The sequence below is a fragment of the Centrocercus urophasianus genome, unplaced genomic scaffold (assembly GCF_019232065.1).
Source record: "Centrocercus urophasianus isolate 14NV4802_14NV808 unplaced genomic scaffold, USGS_Curo_1.0 seq_54, whole genome shotgun sequence".
NCBI classification, from domain to species: domain Eukaryota; kingdom Metazoa; phylum Chordata; class Aves; order Galliformes; family Phasianidae; genus Centrocercus; species Centrocercus urophasianus.
Window position 1 is genome coordinate 918,959 of NW_024885133.1, and position 24,913 is coordinate 943,871.

General features: G+C 40.4%; 1 protein-coding gene across 5 annotated transcripts in view; it reads left to right on the forward strand.

The window, feature by feature from the left end:
* EPS15L1 (epidermal growth factor receptor pathway substrate 15 like 1) overlaps positions 1 to 23,961 on the forward strand; it is a 35,536-nt gene extending 11,575 nt beyond the window's left edge. For 2 of the 5 annotated variants that reach the window (XM_042835662.1, XM_042835666.1), the window contains 12 exons: positions 160 to 232; positions 738 to 905; positions 1,725 to 1,922; positions 2,284 to 2,448; positions 2,740 to 2,866; positions 2,987 to 3,037; positions 3,455 to 3,591; positions 3,910 to 3,970; positions 4,160 to 4,242; positions 5,530 to 5,662; positions 14,426 to 14,631; positions 18,792 to 23,961. In XM_042835662.1, the coding sequence (XP_042691596.1) occupies positions 160 to 232; positions 738 to 905; positions 1,725 to 1,922; positions 2,284 to 2,448; positions 2,740 to 2,866; positions 2,987 to 3,037; positions 3,455 to 3,591; positions 3,910 to 3,970; positions 4,160 to 4,242; positions 5,530 to 5,662; positions 14,426 to 14,631; positions 18,792 to 18,938 (1,549 nt within the window). In that variant the 3' untranslated portion in view covers positions 18,939 to 23,961. The remainder of the gene's footprint in view (positions 1 to 159; positions 233 to 737; positions 906 to 1,724; positions 1,923 to 2,283; positions 2,449 to 2,739; positions 2,867 to 2,986; positions 3,038 to 3,454; positions 3,592 to 3,909; positions 3,971 to 4,159; positions 4,243 to 5,529; positions 5,663 to 14,425; positions 14,632 to 18,791) is intronic. The other 3 variants (XM_042835663.1, XM_042835664.1, XM_042835665.1) reach the window with 3 other exon arrangements.
* Positions 23,962 to 24,913: the final 952 nt, after the last annotated feature.

A 24,913-nucleotide genomic window follows, 5' to 3' on the forward strand; every position in this document is an offset into this window, starting at 1 on the left:
AAAATAGGTCGTATTTTTTTGAAGAATAATTGAAATGTGCCATTACTTCCTCAAAGATTTTTGTTTGTTTGCTATTTCCAGAATAATATTTACTTGGTTCTTGCATGTGTGTTGTATTATTTAACTAATCATGAAAACATTTGCTTGTTTATCTTACAGGGAAAAATATTCTCTGGAGCAAGACATTAGGGAAAAGGAAGACTCAATTAGACAGAAAACGAATGAAGTTCAGGTAAAAACTCCTATATTTATAATCACTGATTTTTGTAATCTAAAATAATATAGTGAGAAGCCTTCTTTCTTCTGCCTTTCCATATGTGGTTTCTGGACAAGTCTCCTTCTTGCATGGGAGTTTCTCTAACTTACAGAAAGGTCTTTAGTTTCCTTTTCTCCATCAGAAATGTTTTGTTCTGATGCTGGTTAATATACATAGATAATGATGCATGAATGGTTTGAAATGTCTTAATTAGTGTTTGACTAACGTTGCTCAAGGAGTTTGTTTTTCATAGTAAAGGTAACTCAATTACATGTGTTCTGCATCACAGTTCCTTTCTTTCTTCTGGGCACTGATTTGTACAATATCTGTGAATTCCTGATGAAAGAAAGTGTGTGTACACAGGAAATAGTCTGTATGACATAGAAAATCCTGTTTAGTGTGCCAGCCTTTTTCTCTGTGATTGATCGTTCTCATAAGGCATGAGCTAAATGTAAGTTACAAACTGTGTGATTTTCCTCAGGAGCTGCAAAATGATTTAGACAGGGAGACAAGTAACTTGCAAGAGCTTGAGGCTCAGAAACAAGATGCTCAGGACCGCCTGGATGAAATGGACCAACAGAAAGCCAAACTGAAGGATATGCTGAATGATGTAAGGCAGAAATGCCAGGAGGAAACACAGGTGGTGAGTGTATGTTTATGCTAGAGGTCCTCAAGTATATTGTGTCTTTTGTTGAAGGAAGTTGCATTCATTTCATAAACAAGCTTTTGCTGTCTGTAGTTTTTCAACCATAAATAGCAATTTCCACACAAATACGGAGATCCGAAAAGGATTTTGTTAACTTACACAACTTCATAACAGTTATAAATGTGGCACTCCATCAGATGATCTGCAGAAGTCCGTCCCTATGAAAATTGTTCTTTGACTACATGAAATATTCAGCCCATCAGCCCACTGGAACAGTTAGAAGCATTATTCCTGACCCATCAGGCAGTCCATGGGCAGTAGTGTGTATTTTTGTCACTGTAAAACTCAGATCAGTATTTTAATTTAAAGGTAGGTTTTCAGGGAGATACTGTTATCAGGAACTTGGTGTATAATGCCATGCAAGAAAGTGTTTCAGGAGAGCCTTATGCAGCTGTATAAATTTCAGTCTACCAGTTAAAAAATCAGCTTTGTAGCACTTGATAAATATTTCAGTGGAAAAGGCACCAAGTTCTGAAAGCTACAGGATAACCACTTAAGAAACAATCTTTAATTACTTCTACAATTAGTGTGGTATTTATGTCATTTAAGATACTAGTAGTTCTTGGTTTTATAGAATATTCTGCATGCTTATACTGAAAATTCTGTGTAATGTAAAAAGCATGCAGTTCTTCAGCTTATGATTTTTATCTTCTGTAACACTGGGTAAGTTGCTTTACAGCTTCATATTTTTTATGAATTCATAATGTATTGAGGTACGTTTACTTCAAATTTCTCTTTGATTTTTATAATGTTTTGTTTCAGATTTCATCGCTGAAAATGCAGATTCAATCTCAGGAATCAGATTTAAAATCACAGGAAGATGATCTTAATAGAGCAAAAGCAGAGCTGAATCGCCTCCAGCAAGAAGAGACACAGTTAGAGCAGAGTATCCAGGCTGGGAAAGTGCAGCTTGAAACAATAATCAAGTCTTTAAAATCAACACAGGAAGAAATAAACCAGGTATTCACTGTCGTTTGTATGACATCATTCTTTTCCTTCTTTAAAGTGCTGGAAGTTGAACATCAACTAGAAAGATGACTTTACAGAAGAGAAGAAATAGTGGTGCATGAAATAAGCCTTTCTGATTGTTGCTCAGTAGGTCAATTCCCAGTCTGAGTCGGAAGAAGTTCAACTCCTGAGGGAGTTGTGGGTAGGGAGGGGGAAGCAACTGTCTTGCAACCATGTTTAACCATGGGTGAAAGGATTGTCTTCTTACTGAATCTCTGAAGTAACCAGTTCCATAGTAGCTGCACCCTTCAGCTTTGTGAGGATGACTGCGGTATTGAAAGATTAACATACTAAATAATTTTTCACTACTTAGGCAAGAAGTAAACTTTCTCAACTTCAGGAGAGCCATCAAGAAGTCAGTAAGAGTATAGAAGAATATAATGAAGCTCTCAATGGGGTTAATGGTGGTAGCCTGACAAATTTAGCAGACATAAGTGAAGGCCTTGGGCAGACAGAAAGAAGCAATTATGGAGCAATGGTAAGAAAAGATTTGTAATGTTATTTAGAGTGCTTTGAATAATGAAGATCTGTTATTTACACCTAATCTTGAAATCATGAAGCAACTTCTCTTGCTATAAACTTGCCCTTAATAATGCATTTCTTATTTCCAAATATATATAATATATATATTACATAGTTCAGTTTAAAAAAAAGTAAGTTTACTTTCCAGAATGTATTAGTATTTCTCTTCTGCTAAGACAGTTGCAGCACTAATTAAATCATTTATTGTGTTTCCTTTAAGTCAATATTTTGTTTTCTGAATTCTTAGGATGACCCATTCAAGAGTAAAGCCTTGATGTTCACCAATAACACGCAAGAATTGCATGCAGACCCATTCCAGTCAGAGGATCCTTTCAAATCTGATCCATTTAAGGGAGCAGACCCTTTCAAAGGCAGTAAGTGACCAATGGCTTACCTGAGACCTTGAAGACCAACTGCTGAGTAAATGATATTTTCAAACTTTTATCATCTTGCTAAATAGTGGATAAAACAAGTGATTTTTCTGTCCTGCATAGGTGACCCATTCCAGCATGATCCTTTTGCAGAGCAGCCACCTGCTCCAGCAGGTAATAGCCCTTACCATGACAGGACAGATGACTTAGACAATTTGTAGCCAAACACGAAGATGGAGCTGGCTTTTGGTTTGCATGTGGGAGCTTAAAAACTTGGCAGTCAGTGCAAACAAGATCAATGCATTGCATACACTGTTAACTTTTCACTGAGTGGAGTCTGTAACCTTGTCAGATATTCACTGAAAATGTGTGCTTGTTGCAACTTAATACCCAGAACAGAGAGTACCTGGAAGTTTCTTGGTTTGCCATGGTGTTTTTTTGTTTGTTTTTGTTGGTGGTGGTTTCGTTTGTTTTCTAGTAAGAAAAAAAAATCAGTGAGTATGAGGTCAAATGAAAAATGGTTCATTATTGACACTACTTCTTCTAACTACTAAGTGCTACATTCTATTTACCTTTTAATACTCCTTCTAGATCCTTTTGGAGGTGACCCATTTAAGGAAAGTGATCCATTTCGTAGTTCTGCCCCTGAGGATTTCTTCAGGAAGCAGGTGAAGAGTGACCCGTTCACATCAGATCCATTCACAAAGCCCTCCACTTTACCCTCAAAGGTCAGTGATTTGTACTTTGTACTTAATTTAATCACAGTAGTTTGCTTTTCTGAATGCTTCTGAGTGTAATTTCTTATTTTGCCCTAGGAACTAATACTGATTGTGTTTGTGTGTGTGCTTTTCACTGTTTTGGTTTCATTCAGTGTTGTCCGTAGCCAAATACTATGTATTTCATCTGTTCATCTGATTTTATCCCGTTGTATGTTCACTAAACAGTGATCTGAAACTGGAAACAGTTTGTCCTAAAGCAGTAAATACTGATGTGCATAAAAGTGTGCAGTACAGCACAACAGTAATTACATGTCTGTTCTTATTTAGCCTGACCCTTTTGAAAGCAGTGATCCTTTTACCTCTTCCAGTGTCTCTTCAAAAGGTCCAGGTAAGAAGAAAAACAGTTTGCTCTTTTTTTTTCCTAACCAACTGATAGAAAGCATATTGCTCTTTGCAATCTTCTCATAACATCGCAGGGATGGAAAAATGCAAGTGTTGTTTATTTCCTACTTTTTCACAATAAGCTCTTAAAAATTCTTATGCATAACTGTAATGATTTCTTTCATACCTGTTACAGATCCATTTGGAACATTGGATCCATTTGGAAATGGCGCTTTCAGTAGTGGCGAAGGATTTGCAGACTTCAGTCAGATGTCAAAGGTAAAAATCATGAGGAAAGCAAAGGTGTGCTCTTAAAAATTCCTTAACCGTTTTTGAAGGGTGTGATACAATTGCAGTGTTGGAGCTGACAGTCCATTTCTGCTGTTTTTTGATCAGTCTCAACAATTCCTTAGCAAAATACTTTCAATCCATCTCAATATGTAAAAGTTCTAATCAAGACCGTAGGTTCAAGAGGGGGAAATCGGTTTCTACACACATTCTCAAATATCAGTGGAACAAAAGAAGTAACATCTATTTTTCACTTGCAATCAAAGGTAGTTGATCCAGATAATGGAAGGCAGGTGCAGCAGTATATTGTTACATTTGCTTTGGTACCAACTGCATTTCTCATGGCATTCTAACTTGTTCTTAAACTTCTCCATAAGTATGGGGAACCAGAGAAGGGTGGAAAACGTGTGCTGACATTCACGTTTAACAGGATTGCTGTTTTTTGGTTTATTGTTATAAACTGAGTGTATATGATGTATTCCAAGTAGTTGTATCTCCATACCTCCTAATCTGGATGGGAGTCGCAGTCTGCTGATGGTTTTGTGAGTCTGACTTTGGAATTTGCAGTTAATTTTTTCTGATGTTTCTGTTTTTGTGAGGTTGCTCTCCAGTAGGTGGCAGCAGTCCTTACAAATACCGAAGTGTTTGTTTTGGGTTGGAAGTTTTGGTGGCTGTTAGCTTGTAGCTTTGCCTACAAAGCATTCTTATTTCAGGATAGGTTTTCCTGCGTGGTGCAGTTTGTTGTGCCATTTGTCATCATTCACAAAAAACAGCTGAATATATGAAGTATGTTAAAACAATGCATGTTTAGAATTTTCCAAGATTTTACAAAAAATACAAATAGGTGTAACTTAAGTAAAGCTCGGAAGAAAAGCTGCCCATTCTACAGTCTGGCATAGTTTCACAGTTAACACTTTGTTTCGTGGTTCTGATTTATCATGGAGTGAAGGCTCTGCTGTAGTGTGAATGTCCATCACTAAATAATAAAAGGGAGTTCTACTTCCTTTTATTCTTCTCAGCTTTTTGCTAGGGGTAAAAGTTTGAGAAGCACTTAAGTGATTAAGAGCACAGCTGCCCTTTATTACTTGTGCTCTTAGACAAAGTCCTGGCACCTCTGGCAGTAGGTATGAGCATCTTGTGCTGCTGACATTAACAAGAATTGTGGACACATTTACAGAATTGAAGTTGACACTTTTCAGTGAGGTAACTTAGAACCTTTGCAAAACAACAGGTGTTCTGCAATGTGCTTACATTCTTTTTCTTTTTTTTCTGTTGCAGTCAGTAGCTTCAGACCCCTTCACCTCCTCGTTTGGAGGAATGGGATTCTCAGATGACCCTTTCAAAAGCAAATCAGACACACCAGCATTACCACCGAAGAAAAATGTCCCTCCACGACCCAAGCCACCCAGTGGTAAGGAGGTTTTATTTTTAATAACCAGTTCCCCCAGTGTATTACTGTATGTTCTTGGAAATAAGGACAAGTTGTCAGTTTTCTATCTTAATATTTTACATTTCAGCTGTGAAAGAAGGTATGAGATTATCAGCAGATTGGCAGGAATTGTCAATAAACCAGAGTGAAACTGGTTGGAAATTCAATCTCCCTCCCTAGAGCTGATCTTTTTAAAAAGCTGATTTTTAAAAACGTTCAGATACCAGTGAAACTGTTTCAAGAACTGAAGCCACTTTAGAGCTGTTAGTTTCAGGTCTACTTTTAACAGCAGCAGAATAGTTCAGTTAATATTAGCAGTGAACGTTTAGTCGGCTTACCTGAAAAAAAAAGGAGGTCTGGATTCTGTATATGAGCAGACCCATAATTCTGCAGTAAACGTGGGTCAATGTTCAGAATTTGAAAGGTGTTTATCTTTCTACTTGTCTGCTAGTAATTCTACTGAGGATTGTCTGCCTTTCAACTGCTGTGTTTTGGAGAAAAGCGTGCACCAGCACCCATCCTGTTTACAACAAATACTGTTGATCTGACAGGTTTTGCAAACCAGTTGTGCTAGAATTAGATTCTTGGATAACATGAAAAGTGCTTTCTATCACAGGATGTCCCATAGATTAATCCAAGGTTTGCAAAATACTGTTCAATAGAACAGATATAAGCATACCATTGCTACAGCATTAGATTATGAACAGAAGAAGTATTAAAGCTGAAGGTAATCTTTTTTTTCATGAAAGAGTCAAACAAGTACTAAGTACACCTATATTATTTCTTTAATGTGGTTTCTTTATGTTACTTCTTCAAAACATGAATGCTCCTAGCAAATACACTTTGCAGAAATGGGCAATACATTTCACAGGGCTGACTTACATGCATGGTTTTTTAGTGTTGTATTTGTCTGTCTGCTTATTCCCTCTTCTGTGTATACTGAAGGATTTTGGACACACAGCTTTAATAATTTGCTTTGATTGTAGATGTGTGCACTCAGCCTTTAATCAGTCTTTTCAAAAATCTTGTTTAAATGTGTAATTTTCCCTCTTGTTGTGAGACACAAGATTTGTAAGGTTCCACTGCTCTACCCAAAGCAAATGTTGTTATGATAAAATAGACAAGGAGGAAACAAAGCAGGTTTTTTTTTTAAAGCAAGCGAACCTCATGTGCTTATGCATTTATACTCCTCCCTTCCTTCCACACTAAAGCAATCTTCAGCGGTTACTTAAAGCATGAGAAATTTCATAGTAATATACTGCGATTTGAGCAGGAGATAGAAGCACACGAATGTGTGTTAGAAATGGGAACACTGCTCAGAAAACAACAAGAAAGAAACTTCCGTTGTTTCTTACTTTCCTCATTGGTCTGTTTAATTAAAAAAAAAAAAAGTATGTGATAAAGATCTTGCTGAAGGATGAATAAATGCCAGTTATTAGCAGCCAAATCTGTAGGTTGCATTTCTGTTCCCAGTTCATACTTGCTTTTGTAAAACTTCTTGCTTTTGAAAATGACTTGTAAGGCTGCTTGTCTTTTGTGAGGTCAGGTGCAATAGAGGTCTGACAGAAAGCTTTACTTGTTCTCAATGCTCTAAAATCAAGTAGAATCCACTAATTGATGTTTTTGCAGAGCATTAAAAGTTGCTTGATTTCCTAAAGTAGTAGGTAACAACTTTCAAAGTTCAGTAGGGCTTATGTGGCATACAAACATGGTCTCATCTGTATATGGAGCTAATGCAGGTTGTTCTGGATTATCAGATCATGGCCAAGGTATGCCATAGTTTCCCTTGCCCATATCTCTGTATTTTGCCCAGAAAACATGGAGTTGTGCCTCAGTTGTTATTTCTTCATGAAAGTGGTGCAAACTTCTGGAACTGAGCACAGGGTCAGGGAGATGCTTCAGATACAGCCTCTGTTGGCCTCTTGATGGAGGTCAGATCCAAGGGTACCTGCACAAACCTGCAAAAGAAGTGTGTTCAGATTAGCTGCTCTCAAATAAGGGCTCTAGGGATGCTTTTCTTGCTGTGCTTAAGAGAACTTCTCAGTTAGGGCAGCTTTGTCAGCAGCAGAGTTTCAGTGGGTAATCGTTTCAGCATATAAAGTCCAACCTGTAAACTGAAAAATTGGTTGTTTTTCCTCTCTTGCTGTTTTTCTGTAGTTGGTGTTTTTTTTCAAAGCTTGGACATTGAGAAGCAGCAGTGATCTGATGGCTGTTGGCAGATACTTCTGTTTGCAGCTGTCGGTGGTTATTATCTAGAAAGGATAGGCAAGCACTTGCTATGTGGCATGGCTGAGACACCCTTGAGACCCGTATCTTTCCCTTCTCAAAAACTAAGGTTAGGAGAGGGGATAACAATCACGAGAGTATTTCCTTAAAGCTGTATCTTAGGCTGAATCTCAGGCTTACAGTTATGTTCTTCATAAATCACTTTCCTTCTTTTTCACCCTTTTTTGAACCAGGGCCTTCAAGATATCTCAGATGTTTCTCGGTCTTAAACTGATCTTTGGTCCAAGAGAAATCTCATGCATTTGTTTTTTTGATTAAATGCCCTTTTGTGCCTTTTCAGCAGAAGTACAGTCTTTTAAGGAGAGTTGGAGTGTATAAATCAGTGTATAAAAACGAAGACGAGGAGATGACAAGGAAGAGAGGTATTTTAGAACCACAAGCCTGGGTACAGGTGTACATCACAGCTCCAACACAGCTTTGTTACATACACAGATTTGAAAAATCGGTGTCTCTGTCCCTTACCTAGTTTAAGATTCTTCTTGGGTTGAAGGAGATCAGCTAAGAAAAACCTCTTTAGCTGCTCTGACCAGACTGTTCTAATAAAAGTCACCAGGGGAATACGTGCATGCTCTTTTTCTTCAGGAATGCATTTGCAGTGCACAAAGTTCCTAATGGACATTAGGTTTAGTACAGCCCCGCTGGGAGCAGGCTGAAGTAATTTGATGTTCACCAGGTGGTACTGGACAAACCAAAGGGTTTGTTTCTGAGAAAAATGAAAGTTTTCCAGTATTTATTGATGTTGAGTTTTAGTAATGCTCAAAAAGCACAAAAAAAAGTTATCCAGATTGAAGCAGTACTGTGCTCTGCATAGTGAGCAGTGCATTCCTCTTCTTTGCCTGTTAATTGAAAAACAAGGCAAGATTAATTATTACTAGTATTAAGAAAAATAATGGTGTGTGTTTACACACTGAATAGAGGTGCCCTGTGACACCTCTGGGTTCTGAATCCCAATGCAAGTTATTTTCTCATGCTGTCACAAAAACTGACTGAAGTTGTGTAGATTTAGAAAATATATTTTCTGTCGTAAAGGTTCCATTTATTAACCTGCACTGCTCACGTATTTCTCATACTGGATTTCAGACTTTGTAGAACTGTTGTGTAATTAAGGTTAAATAGTCAGAAAGAGATGATACACTGAAACCTGGCAGTTGAAATGGTCTTAGGAGGTTCTCACAGTTTAACAATTATGTTTTCTGCCCTGAGCTGCAGATTGGAATCAGTCAGAGCTCACCGCTAACTAGTTTCTAGGTAAAAGTTGTTGATTACAAAAAGAGAGAAACAGATTTTTTTTTTTTCTTTTTTCTTTTTTCTTTTTTTTTTAAAGTACAGGAAGCTGCTGTGTGGGTGTCAGTGATTGGGTTATAAGTAAAATTCAATGCTCTAGTGCTTTGATCGTGGGACCCAGTGCATTTGCCCCACCCTTACCACTTCCTTTAAATGCAGCACCATGCATTCCACATTGCGGTTATAACAGTACTGTTAACCAGTGATATTAGTGGAGGAACCTTCACCACTAACCAGTGTGTAACCTTCAACCTCTTCTAAATTTTTATTGCCTGCTTATAGTGGTTTTGACCTTTTTAACCTTGAAAGAATATGAAGTCCTAAACACGAGCAGGAAGGCGTGCTTTGTGATTTCGGTCTGTTTTCTTCTTGAAATTGTTATTTGATAAAAAGGGTTGTTTTGATCAATCTAGCTTTTTTCAGTCTGTGTACATTTTACAATTTATTTTGTACAGATTGAATATCAGTGGCTAACAGAGATGGTTGGTATTGTATTAATAACTGAGTACTTCATTGAGTATGTACTTGAAGGAATCAAGTTTTCCTCTGGGATACCAAAAGATAAATAGCAGAAAAACATCGGAATTGGGAATTCAAAGGGCTGAGCATTACATTCATTCCATGTAAAAAAGGGATGTGTAGTTTATCTTCCTGCTATTTGAAGTTCAGGTATTAAAGTAAATTGCACTGGAAGCTGTTATCCCAGGCTGCACGCAGTCCTTCATCAAAGAACTTGGGCTTTGTTTTTTGATCCATTTATTCGCTGTAGCTCTGAGGTATTATGGAAAATGAATTTATAGGTTGGCATTTCAGAGGTTAGTGGTTAACACCTCTGCCTTTGAGTTAAGGGCTTCGATTCCATTCTCACATGGGTTTTATGACAGGTAGTGCTTTCAAAATGTCAAAATATTGCAAAAAATGTTGAGAGGATGGAAAAGGGGCCAAACCAGCCTTGCTTAAATTAGTGAGTATGGTTCTCATCCTTCAGAGATGCCCCACTTGTGTGGAGTCCCATGTAAAAAGAAATGGTATCTAAATCTGCTGGAAAGGGGTGGTAGCCTCTAAGGTCTAGTTAAGGTCCATTAAGAACTATTGAGTACTGTGAAAACTGACAGCTGCGATGCATGCAGCAATCCATCATCTACAGAAACAAGTCCCTAGCTTGGGGTGAGGATGCTTCACCCTCTCCTCACAAGTGTAGTTGCCATAGAAGGTTATTAGTCCAGAAGGAGTTTGGATTGGAAGCAAATATACTGCTCGTAAGCCTCAGAAGGTAAATTTAACATTCATCTGCCCACTGAGTGATCGTGACTGAGAGAAAATACTGGAAGAAAATAGCCTGAAGGCAGTTTGACTTCAGAGCTTTGGTGAGTAGATTCTGTAGTGAGCAGATACCCAGATGGGAGATGTGCACAACTTCCAGGCTTGCTTGGACTGCAGTTGTCTAACTGGAAGCTTTCGAATAGGTTTACACCATGGGACTTCTTGTGCAGCCCTGAATGATGCTGGATGCCCTGCAGCTGTGTGTGCATGCTCAGTGCACAGGGTGGAGAGGCAGTGCAGCAGCAATGTTTGTGCAGCCCTGTGCCACTGCTGCCTTCCTTTGTATTTGATGCTTCCTCCTCCTTTATGTCAATGATAAATATAGTTTTTTTTATGTGTCACTTCTCTAAACTTCAGGCATTTTATGGTTTGACTGGTTTTACAGTTTTAGACTCATTTTTCATCCTTAAAGCAGCATGAAAGCACTGTCAGTTCACATCTATGTGGACTTCTTATTAACAGCACTGAGGAAGAAAAAGGGCTGAGATCTTTGCTGCTTTCTGGGTTGCACATCTCAGTGCCTTTGTGTGCCTGCACTGTGTCCTCCGTGGCTGAGCTACACGAAATGCAGTCTGCACTGTTTGTTCAGTATCTCAGTTTAAAAGAACTTGCAAAACAAAGCCTGGATGCTTTGTGTGCATTTACTGGCTGCGTTTCTTAAAAGAAAATCTTATCTTGTGAGCAGATGGTGCTAAGCACATCACATATTTGTGGGCACTTTTTGACCTGCATCATGTGCTACATTCCCAGTATATGAATTTGCATAGAAATTTTCTGTATGTTTGCAGTGCATTAAGTGTGAGGAGAAAGAAGCCATTCCAGGTACAATGGATTTAATCAGGAGTTAGAAACGAATGAAAGAAATCAGTTAAGCATTTAGTTGTACCAGGAGGAAGAAAATCCCTCGCATTTTAACTTTTATTTTAAATTGCATGGGCATACTGGAGTCATGGATCACCTTTGGTCTGAAGGGGAGCACAGAGTTCTGTTACGCATTGCAAGTTGTTTCTGAGTGGCCCTGCACACCTGTTTCCGTAGAGCTCCTCAGTCCCCAAGGTTACCCACGAGCTGCCCATACACCTTTATTTTTTCCTCATCTGCAGCTGGCTGTGAAAAATTCAGCCTCAGAGTTTGTGAGCAACAGGGAAACTTTTGTTTTCGTGCCTTGTAGAAGACCTGACAGTTGTGTTAGAATAAAAGCATCCCGTGTTGTTTAGGACAAATGACTCATGGGTGGAGCACCTGCCCCAGCCACAAACTAAAAATTCCATTCACGCTTTGATTCTGTTTGTGCTGATCTCTCACAATAAAGATATTTCAGTACCAGTTGTTGAAGCAGGTTGTTTAGAGGCTGTTTCAGAACAGATCGTTAATATATAATGACTTTTCTTCAAACCTCTCTTTCCAGAAGTTGTAAGATCATTTCTCCTAAGCTGAGACATGCAGGGTTGCTGCCTAGCAGGGGGGAGAGTTTTGCAAATAGTAAGCAAAAACACTTTGGGGGGGTTTTGCATAGGAAAAAATCTTACTTCTGTTGCTAAAAATGTATATTGTGAATTTGTGTGAACAGAAGGTTGAGTTTGAAACACAGTGAAGAAATAGCCCTCGTTGAGGACAAAGGCTTTGAGTATTCTGCAGAAAATTGGTTTTAATGTAATTTTCAGAATAATTTGAGGGCAGCAATACTTTTCTGTAAGTTCTTAAAGCTCACAGTTCATGGAAGTTTTGTTCTGCACCGGTGAAGAGCTTAGCAGCGTGTTGAGAAGTGTGCTGAGTAAGATGGGAATGTAGATAGGTTTGGTGGAGTGCCGAGGAGAGATGCGGGGGAGGCACCTCTCAGCCTCTGAACTTTTGCAGAGTAACACCTCCAGCACTTACAGATGGGTGAGGAACCTGGTATTGATTGTCTGGCGTGACTGCAGGACTGGGCTTTGCTCACTGTCACTGTGAGTCCTACAGAGCGTGGCTCTGACCTGCTGAGGCAGATCTGTCATGTTGGAGCACTGCTTGGAAAGGAGCGCTGTGCAGACAGAGCTGAAAGAACGCAGCGGCAGCTCTGCCCCGTTGGCCTGGCAGTGTGTGTGATGCACTGTGTGCAGCCAGCTCCTCTTCCAAACAGAACGCTGGGATCATCCTCGACATGTGGGACACAGTGAGAACTGTATTTATGGCTGCACTGTCCATATCTTGTCGTTCAGTGAGTGAAGTTCTCTAATTGCGTTCTACTGGTGAGAAATTGTTTGCCTTGAACTGTAGATCTCAGCCCTAAATTTTGCTCTTGGGTATGAAATTAGATAAACCCTTTGCATGGGTGGAGTTCACTACAAGTTAACAGCATTTGCTGTGGTAAACCATTTTGTTCATCATCTCTTTTTGCTGAAGTGAGCCCTCGGTGTGGTTTGGGTGCACCACTTGGGTAACTGCTGAAACTGCTGTGGTTTCAGAACAGGACCTGTTTTGCTTTTTTCTGAACTTTTTTCCCCTGAAACTATTAGCAGAAAAATCAAACAAGTAAGGGTTACAACTGTTTGCCTGTGCTTTCGTATTGCCATCCCTCAAAAATGTTAAACGGTATTTTTCAGAGTACAGTATATCAATTGCTGTTAGTTACTACCTGCAGTGTATTTTGCAGTATCACAGCTTTACCCAAGTCCTTCTGTTCAGTTGGTGACGTTTTAATGTGATGTTGGCATTCTTGCTTTACCTTATAGAAATATTTAACCCACGTGAAAATACAGAAATCTTTTTAAAATGTATCCTCACATCTGGGGTCAGCCTGCAATGATGTGCTGTAAGAAAGAGAACTCTTGTCACTGCTACCAATCTGTGGCTAGCAAGTTAGTAAATTTGAAATCTAACTAAGCATCTAGCCAAACAAACTTCTGCTAGCCTCACAGCCATGCTTGCTGAGCTCTGCAGGATCAAACAAGCTATAAGCAACAGAGAGAGGATGAAAGAGGGCTCATTGAGGGCTTGCGAGTGCTCAGATTGGTTTATTCAGCATGGGCACTGCCCTTCGTTTCTCTGCAACAAATAATCTTGATTTTACAGAGGTTGCCCTGTTCAAGTTCTTCCTTAGAATCACAAAATTAAAACCGTGCTTTTATTTTTCAACGCTCAAAAACTGAAGAAAATGACAGTGAGGACATGAAATGATTTTTTTTCTGTATTATAACAGTCACAGCAGTATTCACAGTGACATTTAGTCTAGTGATCTGTCCTGAAGATGAAGCACACACAGCAGTTCCCATTATGGGGGTGTATGAACAAGAAATCGCCTACAAAAAGTGGGCTGCACAGCAGGCACCCCCCAACAAGGTGATTTCTTTATTGCACTCTTTTCTGTTGTAAGCAGTTGTAGAAGTATGAGCCAGTTCCAGGAAAAAAAAACAGCACTTACATTCTGTACAGTCAGACAAGTTACTGTTTAGTTCTACTTAACACTACTACTTAAAATAATTACTTAATTATTTTAGTGATATAAATGTCCATGTGTTCTGCCTTTTATATAGTCCCAAACAAACTGAAATGTCTCTGTTCTTGGAAAATGAACTGAAGTCGTGCTTGTTGAGTTCTTCTGATCAGGTGTCTTCATGTTGGGTTTTATCGTTTAAAATCTCGATGGAATTAATATTGCATTTGTAAGAAAGGTAAATCTGTTTAAATAAAACAGCTGTCAGAGATGAATCGCACTGAGAAATGAGTACTGTTGGATTTGGTTAAGTTTTAAAGCACCCAGGAAGAGTGGATGATACTAAAGTGCATCTCAGCAGTTTCCTATGTAAGGGATTTGCATTGTCCATGGTAAGTAACTTCTCTTTTTCTCCTTTTTTTTTTTCCTGAACTTTCCAGGTAAAAGCACTCCTGTCAGCCACCTTGGGTCTTCAGATTTTCCCAAGCCCCATGATCCATTCCAGCCATTTGGGGCTGACAGCAGTGACCCGTTTCAGAGTAAAAAGGGGTTTGGGGACCCATTTAGTGGAAAAGATCCATTTGCTCCCTCCTCTTCAAGTAAAACTTCTAAAGACTCTTCCTTGGGGTTTGCAGACTTCAGCTCTGTAAGTTAAGTTCATTGTCTCTGAGCAAACCACTTTCTGCTCTGCTTGCAGCAATCTATTGGGTTTTTGTTTTAACTGCAAACCTACTGTTCACTGGCTTCTGTCTCTTAGTACCTTCATGCTGTCCTCGCTGTTTTTGTATTAATACGTCTGTAATAAAAAGGCATTATTTCAATAAAAAAAAAAAATTGAGTTCCATACTAAATTTTGAAGGATTTACTTGCATTTAAATTATTTTAGTACAGTGTGCCTTTGCTTACAAACTCTTTGTAGCAGAATCTGTGTATTGTTTTTGTTGCATGGAGGCTATTTTGTAAATTGGTTTTTGGGAGCCAATGATGTACAGATTCAAAAATAATTGCTGAAGACATTTATACAGCAATCTCACCATATCCTGAGAAGTGAATCCTTAAAGGGAAAGGTTCCCTGGAGTATTTGTATTTGTTATGAAAAAACGCTGACAATCCTGTCACAATGTTTGCTGTGTACAATGGAATGTGATCGTAAGGATATATATACAAGACAGAGACTGCAAATTTAGCTGTTGCATTTTGTTCCTATGAATGGTATTGTAGAAAAGCCCTTGTTAGACAAAGAAGACAGAGTTGTTACGTAGAACCAACGCAGAAGCTTCCATATTGCAATCCAAAAAGCAGTATCTGAAGGTTTGGAAGTGAAGCCAAGAACCCAGTCGTAAAAAGTCCGGGTTCCTGAGAGCCTGCTTTTGGTTTCCGTGCTGGCACTTGTGTTACTGAATTGGAAATCACTGTAAATATAGTAGTAGCGTGGTTCTTCCTGCTTCCACAAGTAGGTAGAAATCTGTTCCATTCGCAGCATCAGGTTTCTTCCTTCTTTCATGTGTTTCTGTTCTGTCACGTTGCCATGCAGTGAAATTGCCAGTTTGATCTGTTCCCGATGGGCGCAGTTTGGTGCTCAGCGAGTGGAGATCTTTAAGCTGAACCTTTCAGGTTGCTTGTTTTTTAATGTTTTCCCCTGATTATTAGCTAATAGTAAATGTGTATCACTTTCCTATGTGATATTGTCAGTTGAGGTCACCTGTGCATACGTTTAGCTGGCCTCAGTGCTTTAATTTATCTGTGATACCGAAGATGTCCAAGTTGAAGATACTCTGTATGCTTTACCACAGTTAGTCTTAGCCTGTTGAATTTCATGCACAGTTAAGTTCTGTGATTGTATACCAAATGGTGACATTTTTAATAAAAATAAGACGCAAAACTTGCTTTATCTGAAATTTCTTGACCACCACCTAGCTTCCTCCTTGAAAGAGAGACAAGGAATGAAATGGAATCACTGTTTCCCAGCTATTGTCTTACTTACAGACTGCATTTCTTATGTTCAAAGTGTGGCTTACACTAATGGAAGGTACTGAACAATTAACCACAGCGGGTGATCCCCCTCCCAATAGGTGCTCTAGCACTTAACTCTCTGTGCCATCAAGTTTCCAGGAGAGGAGATTAACTAGAAGGTGAGGAAAGGTAGAAGTGAGCTCAGGAGTAGCAGCCCCTTACTGTTAGGCGGGACCTCATCCAACAAAACTAAAAATTGAGTGATTCTGTGAGCGGCTCTCTGCTGTTATAAAAGGAGTTAGCTGAATGGGACAGCTTCCCTCATCTTTTTGGTGCTTATTTTTGTTTGCCTTGCACATGATTGTGGTGCTACAATTGATGCTCGTTACCTTGCGGTCAGGAAGAGTATTCTGCTTGTCTTCAACTGTTCCTTGGAAACTTTGCCATTTTCCTTATAGAAAGTGTTCTGACACACAGTTCAAATCTGTGGAACCTGAAAACAGTGCTGTGTTGGTTTGAGTGATGGAATAACCTGGCTGTGATTTGGAATTCTTTACTGTTGTAAAGAAATAATTAGTTGGCCATGGCACGCACCATTTAAGGATGTTCTCATTGCATCCTTAGCTTTTCCACTGACACTAAATACGACTCTTTGGAGCAAACTGAAGTATTTTGGTAGCTTGTATTTCAGGTGTTTCTATGTTCCAGCTTCAATTTACAGATCAACAAGAAAAACCAATCCATCAGCCTGCAGAAAGCAATTAAATTTGCAAAAAACCACAGCATTTAGAAGCAAACTATTTTTCTTTTCTCATAATGTGATCTGGTAATTTAGCAGACAAACTGCTGTAGCTTTTTGTGTGTATTTTATTAGTTTTGCCAAAGTCTGCTGTTTTCCTCATTCATGCATTGGGTCTGACTGTACTAATGCAAAAAAAAAAAAGCAAGTTTTTATGAAAGGAGAGCTGTGTTGCATGGTTTTAGACTTGAAACCTGGACTTACGCAAAAACAGAAAAGAAGTTACCTAAAGTGACATGTCACTGAGTTCTGTGGGCTCTTTATGAGCCATCTGTGCATGGATCAGAGGCCGGGAGGAGTTGTGTAAACCAGCTCACCATCTGATGGCCAGCATTACGCCCCTGAGCATTTGAATTCGCATTAACTCTGCGATGAGGCATGGCCAGCTTTTACTCAGCCCCTTTTACCCGTGGAAATAGAAGCTGTGCATTGTAAACAAGTCAGAGATTGTACTGTCAGATCCTTGGAAGACCTATCCAAAGATGCAAGCTGCAGGGATGCAGCTGTTCTCACCATTATTGAAAAATGTACATGTTAATAAGACACCCAAGGGGAGTTTGACCAAAGTTTATTGTATTTCTGGGAAAGAGTAACTGTTACTCTCAGTCATTCCAGCTGTAGGATATTCTTTTTGAGTCTGTGGGATATATGGAGAAGTCCTGCTTCCACTGGAGTCTCTCTGCACTGTATGTTGAGAAACGTCTGCTTAAAATCTTAGTGAGCACCAGAATCTTACCTTTCCCTGAATGTACTTAAATGAGAGCTGACAGTAGGGTGGATATCTTTCAAAGTGAAATATCATTGCAGGTGTGTGGGACGTTCATAGGATGTCAGTAGCATTGAATGGAAAGCTCCCCACATGCACTCCCATGGCACTGAAAGCTGAAGCATCGTTTGAAGAGAAGTGCTTAATTAGTCCTCTTTTTTTTTTTCTCATCAAATCATCTTGATTTTACTCATCTGCTCCTTCAGGCTGTGCTGTAATCAGTGCAGTGCTGCAGGTTGGTCAGGCAGGAGCAGTGGTGCATCGCTGTGTTCGGTTATGGTGCTGTGGACCCCTGGGCAATTCTTGCAGTATATTTTCAGCTGAAATTAAACCACCACGTTCCATGGCCTTCTCTCCCCTCCCGTTCCTAAAAAACAGAAAGTTTTCCTGAACGTTCAGAAAAAGGCATTAAAAAGCAAGCTTTGGAAGCAGGATGTAATGCTGATATTCACGTGCAGCTCTGCCAACACTTCTGCTGGCTTCACCCTCTTCAGCAAATGCTCAAATTCAACAAAAGGAAATGATACTGTCAATTAGTTTAGATGTAAATTATTATTTCAGTTACAGAATTATTGCCAGTATTTGTATAATACGTCATGCAGAAAATGGAAGCAAACCAAACTTCTGCATGTTCAGCAGCAAACGCCGTCACGTCTTGGAGCGGTTTTGTTGTGGTGTATTTGAAAGCGTTTGGGGAAGCTCAGGCATTGGAAGCTGAATGTTCAAATGTGTTCTGTTTCCTCAGTGTTTTCTGCTGAAGTGAAGTGGGTTCTCTTACATTGCTTCTTACTGGAAGAACTCTGCATGTGTTTTAGGAACAGTTACAGAAGCACTTTTTGTAACTTCTGATGAAACTTCTCCCGAATCAGCAGTCTCCACAGTCATGATTAAAGCCCCTCACCCTCAGCAGGAAATGCTACAATTAAGCAATGGAATTGCACAAGAATAAATAGCTCTTGGTTTGACCATCTAAAAGCTAACAAATGGAATTCTCTTAAGAGGGGCTGAGGGTTGCGATGCTCCCCAAGTGCCACCTGGGGGGTTTGGGGTGCAGGATGCACGGCTGGGTCTGATCTGTGGGGAGAGGAGGAAGAAGTTGAGGAGAAGAAGGAAAGGATGAAGAGAGGAGAGCGGTGAGGGGATTTTTGTCTTGGTCCAGAAGGATTGCCTAAGACAGCTCGGTGCTTGATTCACATACTTATTGAGTTTGATTCATAGTATTTCTTAGATAATTTCCTCCGGCTTTTCTGCTGAATTTATTAATTCGTTTTCCATTTTCATTTTTTAGTTTGGAAATGAAGAGCAGCAGCTGGCTTGGGCAAAGCGTGAGAGTGAAAAAGCAGAGCAAGAAAGACTGGCTCGGCTGCGGAGACAGGAGCAGGAAGACCTGGAGCTGGCCATTGCGCTCAGTAAGGCCGACATGCCGAGCTCGTAGGGCTGCTGGGCTCCTCCCTGGCCGAGGGCAACCTTTAAACGCGGCTTCAAAAGATCCTCACCTCCTGTTCTGTTGTGAAAATAATTCTAGTCACTTCAACTCCATACAGGACTGCCTGGTTCGATGCAGCTGGGCTCTGCGCGGCTTTTCCAGGGCGTGAAGTGCAGGAAATACTGTATTATATGTTCTAGGTAAAATTACTGCTTGTAAGGGACTTAACAGGATCTTAAGATACTGAAAACAAAGTTTCTTTGTCTTGAAGACAACGTTGCATATAGTAAACTGCACCTTGTGGATCTGGCTTATTACCTGACTGGTTTTGGAGGCTGCAGTACAAATTTCAAAGAAAAGGTGATAAGAAGATATTGATAGAATTAGCTTTCACTTGCTGAGTTTATTTAATTATTCCTGGTAGGCTGATGAGTGCGTTATCTATGTCAAAGTCTTCAGCACAAATTCATTATTAGATGGTCCCTTTTTATCCCGGATATATGGCCTTTCTGAAAGAATCTGGCAATTTATATATGATGGATACCAATATAGATAGTATCAAGTGCTCCAAATTTAAGAACTCTGTGATTTAGGAGGTTTTCTTATTTAAACACTTGTTTGCATTGGATTTTAATTGTAGGTGACATTGTAAAAGATGGACTTAATTGTTGTAGTAAGTTGGAGAAGTGATGGGTTGGCAATTGAGTGACCAGGTAAAATCTTGCTTTATCTCATATGCAGATGTGATTACGGACTATGGTAAAAGTTTGAGTGCTTCTTTCATATAGAATCAAACAACTGAATGCTCAGCAAGCTCCAGCTGAGTTCTGCCCTGCAGCTCATCGTAGGTTGGCTCCATTTGCCAGAGCAAATCTGTCATCCATCTGATGTGTGTGAGAGCCTCTACCTCTGTTCCTTGAATTCCACCTGTCTTATTTATGGGGTTACAGATCAAATATTGCTTAGCTGCGATAAGGCCAGGCTCAAACGGATGTTACTTGCAACACATTCATGCATAACTTGTGGAAGTCCTGTAGTCTGGATTGGCTTTAAAGTGTGGCTGAGGTACTGAGTGCTTCCTCCTGGTAAGGGCAGCAATGTATTTTGTGTGTTTGATTTGAACAAGTCCTTACGATAAATCTGTGAATTATTTGCTTACTAAAATGCCTTTTCTGGTCACCACAGGAATTCTGAGGCTTCAGTTGTCTTCACCTTGGCCTCCATGTCTAACAGTGCAGAAGGCAGGTGCTCGATGCTCTTTGTTCTTCCTGATGCAGCCTTTCTCTTGTAACGTTTTCTGGAAGATGTGCTGTTCCTTCACCCTCATTGGTGCAGTTACATTTTTCTGCCCTCGCTTCCTTCCTTTCATTTTTCCTAACACAATGACAGTGCCTGCTTACTGAACGAAGGCAATCTTTCCCCGTTCTGTTGTAACTGCCTTATTCTGGATGCTTTCCTTCACAGAGATAATCAGATTGGATTAGTAATTATTAATCTTATTGGTAGTTCTGAGCGTTGGTTGTCTGAGGTGCGAAGGGCTGAGTGCATGTTTGTGTGCATCCACAACGTGCAGATCCATTCCCTTACACCTGCAGCAGTGCATCAGACCAAAAGCCCATCTCAGTGTGCAGCGTTGGCAGTCGCAGTGCTTTGTCTCCTTTGTGCTGCAAACTGAACCTTTAATTTGCCTCAGGAAGGGAGATGATGCTCTGCAGTACCAAAACAGCCACAGGACGACTTCAGTACTTCTTTGAGTGAACCCATGTGAGCGCAGTGGGATTTCTAATCTTACAGAGTCTGATTTGAGATCCCTTCTCATTTTTCTTTGTAGTATATCAGATTAAATGATCAAACGTATTAAAACATCAAGGCATCCTCTTTTCTGATGGTTTACAGGACTTCAAGTCTCTGAAAGCGAACTTGGTCTGTCTGTAGCTAACATGAGATCAAACTTGCTGTGAAAGAATAATTTTCTTAATTGAATGACTGCAGTGTAGGAATCTCAGTGAAGTTAAACAAATTGTATTCATGAGTGAGAGTCTCCTTTTCATTTTCTTTTGGGCATGAGTCTTTATGGTGTCTCTTCTGCTGTAATAAAACCCTGTTTGTATGCAGTGCCATTACAGAAAGGAAAACCACTTTTGGATACTCCTCGGATGATGTCACTCCAGTGGGACAGGGTGGATGAGCTGAACAGCTTGATTCATTGTCTGTGTTATGTACCATAACGAGACTCTGCTGCTTTGTCAGTGCTCAGAAATATTGGCATTTATAATGCTTCTCAGGCAGGGATCGGTGTTTCAAGTTGCTGAGCAGGAAGGCAGAAATGTGAATTAATCTAGCATTCCACACAGCATTAGAACTAATTGCTCATTTTCCTGTTTCCTTATGGACTCATTCTTCATATTTGCTTCAATAAGCAACAGAAGATCTAGCGAATTAGCAAGGACAGAATGTGTCCCCCCTGCACTGTAAGATCTTGTTGCCTTCACTTTACTGAAACGCTTTTTACACAAAATTTGAGACACTGAAGTAGAGGAAAACATAGCTGTGACTTCTCCCTGTTGTGTATTTAATACAGTTTTCCACGTAGAAAAGATGATTTCCCACGTTCTTCCCTTTCGCCTGTAACTGAGCATTTTGTATCATAACTGCACTTGATTTGCTAAGCCAAAAGCTTTTATGGCAAGACATTGATCTCATTCTTCCTCCAGAACGGTGAAATTTGAAGCACAAATAGGCCTTTTGCTATTTGGGCAGATGCAACAATGCAAGATAAATAAAATGTGACTATACACAATGCATATACAGTGTACATTTTGAGATCCATATTATTAGTGTGTATATATATAATGTATAATGTAATAATAGTGTGTGTATATACTATACATGCCCGCATACTATGCCTAGTATATAGTTACTTGTGCTGTACATAAAATGTGTATATACAGTGGATATGTAGAATATGCATATATATTCTATATATTAACATTTGTGTGTATGTATTCTCTATAGAGAGATGGACACAAATGAAATCTGTACAGAAACACAGATGAGATTACGGCCCTTAGAATTTCAAAGTTCTGGCGAAAGAAAAAGAAAAAAAGGAGGACTGACTGCTATGAGAAAATTTGTTTTGAGCTTGCTGTCGTTGGCATCAGAAGCTGTGTTCACTCATGGTGCCAAATGTGAGAGACCTGGCAGAAAGCAGGCATCGTCTGCGGGCTGTGAGCTCGCGTCCTTCGCAGTGTTTCAGCCCCACTTTTCAGTTGCTTTGCAGCGTAGGCTTAATTTCTGATCCTCTTGCGGGTGTGGGCCACGTGTTGTCTGTTTCTCAGGCTGAGGCCGTGATTTTTCTCTACTTTTGCTTGTACTTTCTTTTTTTTGCCTTTTCTTCCTCCCCCCCATTTAAAAAACAACCAACAAGTTCTTTCAGGAGCAGTTTCAACCCCCACACACAGATCACACATGGAAGTGCTGAGGTGAACAAAGTCTCCTCGCCTCGTTCCAGTTACACAGGCTGCACTTCATGCTCACCTGGACTTCAGTTTCCTCCGTTTCCACCTGAGCTGCTCCTTCAGGAGGAACACCAATGCGTTGGCTTTGGGGAAGGGATGGAGGTGATGCTACTTTCTTTTAGGACACATGATTAGACTGTGGTACACTGAGCCAAAGAGGTCAGTGAGCATTTATATGGCACGTGTGTCTTGTGTGGAGTGTTGTCCCTGCTGCAGTGACTCGTGGGAAACCAGACATTGCACACAGCACTGAGGAGCAACAGCTGCAGGGAAAGACAATTCCTCACATGGAAGCTCTGCATGCAAGCGCTGCGTGTAGGACAGGTGCTGAGTTACTGTGTTCCCTTAGCAGTGTGTTCACATCTGCCTGCACTGGTTTCCCCAGGACGTGGTCACGCGCTCTTGCAAAGCACACCAGGCATTCTGCAGTAAAAGCAGATGCTCGTTGAAGCTGTGCTCCTGTAATACTGCTGTATGGGGTGGTGTTGTGTTGGCCAACTTTTCCTTATGAGATCTCTGCCCTGTGAGACTGTTTGTCCCCACTGTATTCAGAGCTCCTGGAGCTGGGACGTCCCAAGCTGGGGCTGACTGTCACCTCTTTGTTCATCTTTGAAATGTGTTGTTAGAAGTTCTGTAGGAATTATTTTGTCATCTTATGCTGAGAGATAATGCACTTTTCTTGGATTCTTCTTATAATCCTTTTGGGGTTACTATTTCTTCTTTAGTGTTTCTCCATTGAGAAGAGTATTTATTCTGTAGAACCACGGCCCAAGGAATTTTGGTCCAGGTAGAATCGTTGCTTTCCCAATGCTGTAAGAGTTTGATTTCTGCCGCCTTCTGCGTTTGATTCCTCCCTCTCAGGAATTCCACTTCTCTTTAATTCAGATGTTGGGTATCGGCTCTGTTACAGTGATTTATCTGTGCTAATAACGTTCCAACCTCTTCCTACACCAGAGGAGCAGTGAAGCTTTTGTGTCTCAACCATTGCATCTCACCATAGACTTCGAAACAAACATCTTTTCTTAGGAAGGAGTTTTGCTTGCAGTATGGTGGAATTACAGAAGATTTATTTTTAGAGTATGTTAACTGTTATTCATTGACACACTTGTTTTATCAGTTGATCTACTGCTCTTTTTACTTGAAAGTTTTATAAATAAAGCAAATAAAGGCAAATTTGTTACAGAATGGAATTTTTCTTTTTGCAACTTCTGCTTTCCCCTTTAACTTCCAAAGTAAACTCCTGGGGAATTGGGTTCCGTCAGCTGTTAGCATACTGTGCTCTTTCTGGTGTCCCTTTCAGTAAGATTTTCTTTAGTCTGACCTAAAAAGGGTGGAAACGAAGTGGAAACTGCAATGTTGACCTAAATTTGACTAATATCTCAAAAAATGTACATTATTGTAGTTCTATTTATCTCTTGATGGTCGTAACGCATTGAAAGAAAGGTATTTTAATTTTAACCCACTCGTGCTTATTGTTTAATATAATAAGAGAAATGTTATTGTTTAATATAATAAATGAGAAGTTACTTTTTGGAGCTCTGGGCCTTTGGCAATCTTTCTTTCTGGCGTCACACGAACCTCGCATCCAACAGCCACCTCTCTGTGCTGATCCTTTCTCTTTCCCTCCTGCTCTGCCCTCACCTCCCCACTGTGTCGCAGCCACCTTCATCTGAGCTGAACAGTCAGAAAAGCCACCTGCGCCCTCCCCAAAGCACTGGTGGTGCTGCAGTGCTGAGCATCCCAGCCAGCCGCGCCGGGAGGCTCTGAGCTCAGCAGGGATGAACTCCTCCTGCTCAGGGGAAAAACACACCTCACTGTCATGCTATCCTGCATTATTCACTTTGACTCATTATTCTCCCATGTGTTTTATTTACTCTGCTCTGCACACACTGCCATGGCTAGCAGCAGCTTGCCAAGGCAGGTTTATCTCAAAATTGCTCTTCAGCAATAGTTTCAGTTTGTTGCCATTTTGACGCCAGGTTTTGCTGCACTGTGGCATGAGCACTTCCTACCTGAGTTCTTTTGTTGTGTAATTCCACCTATTCCCTTTCAAAAAGCAACAAATGAGGGCCACAGCTCTGTGTCTGGTCCCATTCAGCTTTTGGAAGCTGACCCACATACCAACCCAAGACTTCTCCACGTTTCTGCCCCATCTGTGCAATCCATGGCCAACCCAGCAGCGCTGTGGCACCAAGCGCCCACTGGCAAAGGATGGCTTCCAATGGAAACTCCCACATAAAGCTGCTCCCAGCTCCGCTGCGAGCCCTCAGAGCAAAGGCAGCATTTGCTGATACAGCACCTCCTACAAATGCTGCAGCTTTCCCTCCCACTGGCACTGCTGGCCCGGTGTGAGCGCAGCGCTGAGCCGCTCTGATCTCCCATCACATCCTCAGCACTGTGGGGGAGCAGAGCCTGGTGCTCCTCCACTGCCCCACATCCCTCCTGCTGGATGTAAAATCATCCATC